Source organism: Aegilops tauschii, chromosome 7 (genome assembly GCF_002575655.3).
Source record: "Aegilops tauschii subsp. strangulata cultivar AL8/78 chromosome 7, Aet v6.0, whole genome shotgun sequence".
NCBI lineage: Eukaryota > Viridiplantae > Streptophyta > Magnoliopsida > Poales > Poaceae > Aegilops > Aegilops tauschii.
The window spans coordinates 410,918,866-410,924,503 of record NC_053041.3 but is presented as its reverse complement, the minus strand read 5'-3'; the positions used below and the strand labels follow the sequence as shown (position 1 = coordinate 410,924,503).

Here is a 5,638-nt window from a genome sequence, read left to right as displayed (position 1 = left end):
GGATATCATCTAGTTATAAAGCAGGGCCGAAGCCTTTTCCGGCTAAGGCACTGATGAGCTTATCTAGCAACAACTTGGCCTGATCAACGTATGGGCACATTGTCGCTGAAATCAAATCTTTGATGGTAGACTGAGAGTTTCTTCCACAAAAGCTTAGACGAGAATAAAATAGAATAGCAAATTGACAGTTGTACTGAGCGAAGTATTGTTGTGTGGTTACATAGAGGACCTCATGTATTGAGGATTTTTGCCTCTAGATTATAACTCTATCATTATGAGTAAGGCTCCTATTTAAATAAAGAAAAAGCCTGCATCATCTAATACACTGTGGTCCTTGATGTTGGAGCCCTCCCATTCAATTGAAATGTTTAGTTCTGGATTTGGTTGATGATTTTGACCAGATCAACTATTTCTCAAGGAGGTCTTTCATTCAGTCAAGGTATTTAATATTGAATTTGATTCATAATTTTAACTGGATCAACTATTTCTCAAATGGCAGCAATCAGATTGCACATCCCCTTGCCACCTAGCAAACAAAAAGTGCCAACACGTAACATTGTAGCACCAATATAATATATGCGGTCACCAACGCAAAAAACTTTTTCACATAAGTATGAATTAATTAGCAGATAACATAGAATCACACTGCAAAGAGCCCACCAAAACACCGCATTATAAAAAACACTCACCATCTTTCGCAGGCGCCAAACCAAATATACAATTAAAAAAAACTCAACAACATCAATGGTGTAGCGAATAGCGTTCAACCCTTCTAGCATTGATTCATCATGGTATAGGCACCAAGAATGGAAATAAAAGCAATGGAGTAACCTTTTGTAGTATGTTCCGGCCAGGTTGAGCATGCAGCTAGCTAGAGGTAGTTGTAATCATTACAGCGGCAATGTAGCACTCACTCAAAACTGGGTGGGATGGGATCCCTTCCCTTGGTCGCCACATTACGGCTCATCTCATCATGACTAGCTTGAACGCAGCAAATTAAGCAACCATAGCTAACAACAATGTTGATACCTCCTTCTGAATTGATTATTCTATCCAATTTTCCTTCTGAATCACTACTACTGGATAGCAAGTGCGTACGTAGTAGTCATAAGAAAGAAGCAAAGCTAGATCGAGATCATGCAAGCCATGCCCTGGTGCCCATGATAATGAGGAGCCGTGCAAGCACAAGCAGAAGCAGGGGTGGAGGAGTGAAGTACTGTGGCCTATGGGCAGCGGCCATCGCCTCTGTTCTTCTCGCCATCTTGCTTGCCTCCACCACACACCTCCCTGCTTCGCCCACCGATCCTCTGGTACAAGGCCGCCGCCGGCGGAGGCAGTGCGACGAGGAGGCCAGATGGGTGGCCGGCATCGCGTCCCAGCTCAACGCCACCCTCGTCCTGACCGTCGACCACCTCGGCTGCGGCAACTTCAGCAGCGTGCAGAAGGCGGTGGACGCGGTGCCTGACCACGGCGCGGCCGGCGGGCGTACGCTGCTGGCCGTGGGCGCCGGCATCTTCCGGGAGAAGGTGGTGGTGTGGGGCAACAAGACGGGCGTGACGCTGCACGGCCGCGGCAACCTCAACAGCACCGTGGCGTGGAACGACACCGCCGCCTCCAGCGCCGGCAGCACCCCGTCCAGCGCCACCTTCACCGTCCTCGCCGCCGGCTTCGTCGCCTACAACATCAGCTTCCAGAACACGGCGCCTCCGGCGGACCCGGGCGCCAGCGGAGGGCAGGCGGTGGCGCTGCGCGTGGCCGGCGACCAGGCAGCGTTCCACTGGTGCGGCGTCTACGGCGCGCAGGACACGCTGCTGGACGAGCAGGGGCGGCACGTCTTCCGCGGCTGCTACGTCGAGGGCTCCATCGACTTCATCTTCGGCAACGCCCGGTCCCTCTACCTCAACTGCACCATCAGCTCCGTCGCGGCGGCCACCGGCAATGGCGGCGGCGTGACGGGGAGCATCACGGCGCAGGGGCGCGGGTCGGCGTCGGAAAAAACAGGGTTCGCGTTCGTCGGGTGCAGCGTGGTGGGGACGGGGAAGGTGTGGCTGGGGCGGGCGTGGGGGCCCTACGCCACGGTGGTGTTCGCGAGGACGTACCTCGCCGCCGGCGTCGTGGCGCCGGAGGGGTGGAACGACTGGAACGATCCGGCCAGGCGGCAGACGGTGTTCTTCGGGGAGTACGAGAGCACGGGGCCCGGGGCGTGCAGGGACGGGAGGGTGCCGTACGCGCGGCAGCTGGATCGCCGGCAGGCCGCGCCCTTCATGGACGTCTCCTACATCGACGGCGACCAGTGGGCGGTGCCACCACTGCCAGTAGTACTAACACTGCCCCGGCAGCACGGCGGAGACGATTCAGATCATGCACCACGGGGAGAAGTAATGTAGCTGCATGTGCAAGATCTAATCTTTTTTGCCCTTTTTGTGGGTTCAATTTCGTTTTTCTGCAATTAGGTTTTTTCTTTTCCAAATGCCGCAGATCATAGGTTCCAGTTCTGAAAAAAAAAACCCTACTGATCATATTAATTATCTCTAAAAAAATTCGGAAAAAACATCCAATATAGCACCTTCAATCACGGTAGTACAAAGAACATCAGAAATAATAAAAATTACATCCAGATCCGTAGACCACCTAATGACGACTACATGCACTGAAGCAAGCCGAAAGCGCGCCGTCGTCATCGCCCCTCCTTCGCCGAAGCCGAGCAAAATTTGTTGTACTAGATAGTCGAAAAATCGTCGTGTTAAGGCCCCATAGGATCAGCACACCAAAAAAGCAACCGCCGCTGATGAAAAGTGGCATAGATCACCGATTTAGTACAACACTATACTCCAAATAAGAACATATTACACCCTTTGTCAAGCCCCTTCTTCCCTTCCCCTCCGCAGCTAGGGCAAACTCTCCCTCCAGTTTCGCCGGTGAACGCTTGGATTTGCCTCCCCTCTTACCTTTCTTCGGTGGCTGATGGCAAGGAGGAGAATACCGATGCCTTCACTCTAGCTAGTAGTTTAGGTTTGGGTTTTCTAATCCTCGCAGGTGCGACGCTCGGGCGGATGACAACGCTTTTTCTTCGAGTTTATTTTCCGGGCTCCGATTCTCCTCGAGTTCATTCATTTGGACGTAGCCAACGGAGCCCCGGCGTAGATTCCTTACATCTCCTTGGGGAGTGAGGTTAAGGTTTCTCGTTGTGCGTGCAAGATGGCAAGATTTGATATTAGTTGCTTTAGATCTATTCAAGGGTTCAACGATGGTGATTGCGGCTCCATCGCGTTGGTCCTTAAGGATACATGCACGAAGACTTCCTACCTGTCATCGACAAGGTTAAGCCGGCTCTGGTAGGGGAGCGGCGACAATGGCACGTCAGCGGCTCGTTCTAGCAGCGATAGTGGTCGTTGATAGTTTAGAGACATCAATGTAATTTTTATTATGTTTGAGGTCCTTTATACTTCTAATGAACTTTTATAATAGATATGGATTTTTTTAAAGTATTTATCACGCCCTTTGTCACTTGGTGGCGCTGGTGGAGAGGTGATTTCACTAGTACAAAAAGGCCCATTTGTCCCGGTTCATAAGGCCCATTTGTCCCGGTTCCCGAACCGGGACTAAAGGGTCGGTACTAAAGCCCAATACCTTTAGTCCCGGCTCGTCCACGAACCGGGACAGATGGGGCTCCACGTGGACGCTACGGCTTGCCCTGGCAGGGGGGCCTTTTGTCCCGGTTGGTAGCACCAAACGGGACCAAAAAGCGTCCACCCGTCAGCAGTTCACAGGCTGGGGGTTTTGTTTTTTTAGGGGGGGGGGGGGGTTGGGGGTTCTGGGGGTTTTGTAGGATTAATTTAGGGGTTTCATATATTGTGTTAGCTAGCTAATAGAGAGAAGTGTCCTCTCTTATCTCCGTGCTTGGTCGACGCTACGTACACTACTATACGTATAGAGAGGACTCCATACGCTAGCTAGTAAGCAAATGAAAGAAACCATTAAGTACACAAGATCGTCATGAACATATATATACACAGAGAAGTGATCGACCTCTCTTTCTCCGAGAGATTGGTCGAACAACAAGTTTTCATATATCTATCCGACGCTACTACCTACATATATACAATATAAGATCTCTTACAATAATTCCCTAACATATAATGTCAAATTCCACATGGTATTCTCCGGCTTTACTTATGACGTGGTCAAGAAAGAATCCCGCCAATTCCTCTTGAATTGCTCGTATGCGATCTTGTGGCAGGAGTTAATTCCACATCTAATGAATCTCAACACAAATGTTGGTAATAAAATACCCTTGTGAATATTATTGCTTACGCACTTCATATTGTTTTTTAGAATAGCCCCGCTTAGAGCTCGTCGCGTTGTAGATGAACTCGCAAACGTAGTATCCATAGTAATCATTCCCGGATTCCTGCCACAAGCACTTTACGAGAAATAGAGGTCAATCAAACTGATATAATCAAGCATTATAAATGGTATTGATGAAACTAGCTAGAATCAATAGGAGATGCGCGGAACTAGCTAGTAGTACTTACATTCGGGTGTGTAAATCGCAGCTACCCCGGCAGTCCCGGAGCTTGTGCGGTGAACTGTTTCCAAACCCTGCCAGACAAAGAAAACAATTACTTGATATCAGGAAATGAACAAAGTTGCCAATATGGTGCGATAATGATCGATTGAACTTACTTCTCGAGCATTTTAGTCATGCCCGCATACTCCTCGGGATCTTTTCATCTCGAGTTTAAGACGGTTACTAGTCCCTGCTCAAGCTTAATCTCTAGGAGAATAAAGTGGAAGCTGCGCATGCATGCATAACTCATCAATTACATTACTATAACCTCGAGTAATAAGGGAAACCGAATATGCACAAGACAGTAACACTCACCTGAAGTTGTAAGGAAAGAGTATTTTCTCTTTGTTTTGATTTTGAAGCAACGCTCGTAGCAAGTTGGCCTCGGTTTGTTTGGCATCAAATTTAACCGTAAAGTCATCTATGAGATTTGGTTAATGAACCCAATATCATAGATTTGTCTTTTCTTGCATTCGACGATCTTCAATCTGCATAATATAGTGAGGATAATTATATGTACATGCAATGAAAGAGCTGAGCTATATATAGAGACTTAATGACATAAGTAGTACTTACAGACAGTAGCAAGTGATGATTATTTTATCGAGGGCCTTTTGATTGAAAAACTGGAAGAACTCCTCAAATGGAACAGACAACAGATCAATTCCAATGAGGTCGTGCTCCTCTTTAACTCTCACCGTCAAAGTATCCTTCCCAGACTCGCTGCAGGTTTTCATGTACCAATCATGGGATCTTCGCATCATCGTTGTTAGAGGAGGACTTCCATCTTTGACGAGAGGCTTCCCGTACTGGTATTTGTGTTCGTCCACCTCCATTATATCAAAATGTGCATCGTCGGGCAGGTAATCTCCAAGATTGGTACCGGGCACCATCCCGGATGATTAGCGACGATGTCGCTAGACACCTTGAGCGGGGGGCACGATTGGTTCGCTTGTTCGCCGAGCTGGGGAATTTTTTTCCCACTTCTTCGTTCTGCTAACCTTCGATCACTGCAAGTACTTCCCGACCGCTCTGCTTCCTGATATGACCTTTCAATAATGCGCTCAT

At 48.6% G+C, this 5,638-nt stretch overlaps 1 protein-coding gene across 1 annotated transcript; it reads left to right on the top strand.

Annotated features, from left to right (window-relative positions):
- The first annotated feature begins 307 nt into the window (after window positions 1–307).
- On the top strand, window positions 308–3,158 carry LOC109743958 (putative pectinesterase 14). Its single transcript, XM_020303053.3, has one exon. The coding sequence runs from the start codon at window positions 1,020–1,022 to the stop codon at window positions 2,385–2,387; it is 1,368 nt and encodes a 455-aa protein (XP_020158642.2). The 5' UTR covers window positions 308–1,019; the 3' UTR covers window positions 2,388–3,158.
- The last annotated feature ends 2,480 nt before the right edge of the window (window positions 3,159–5,638 follow it).

What these genes read in the sequence shown, in the direction of transcription:
- LOC109743958 (XM_020303053.3), top strand. Translation starts at nt 1,020, where the DNA reads ATGTTGATACCTCCTTCTGAATTGATTATTCTATCCAATTTTCCTTCT.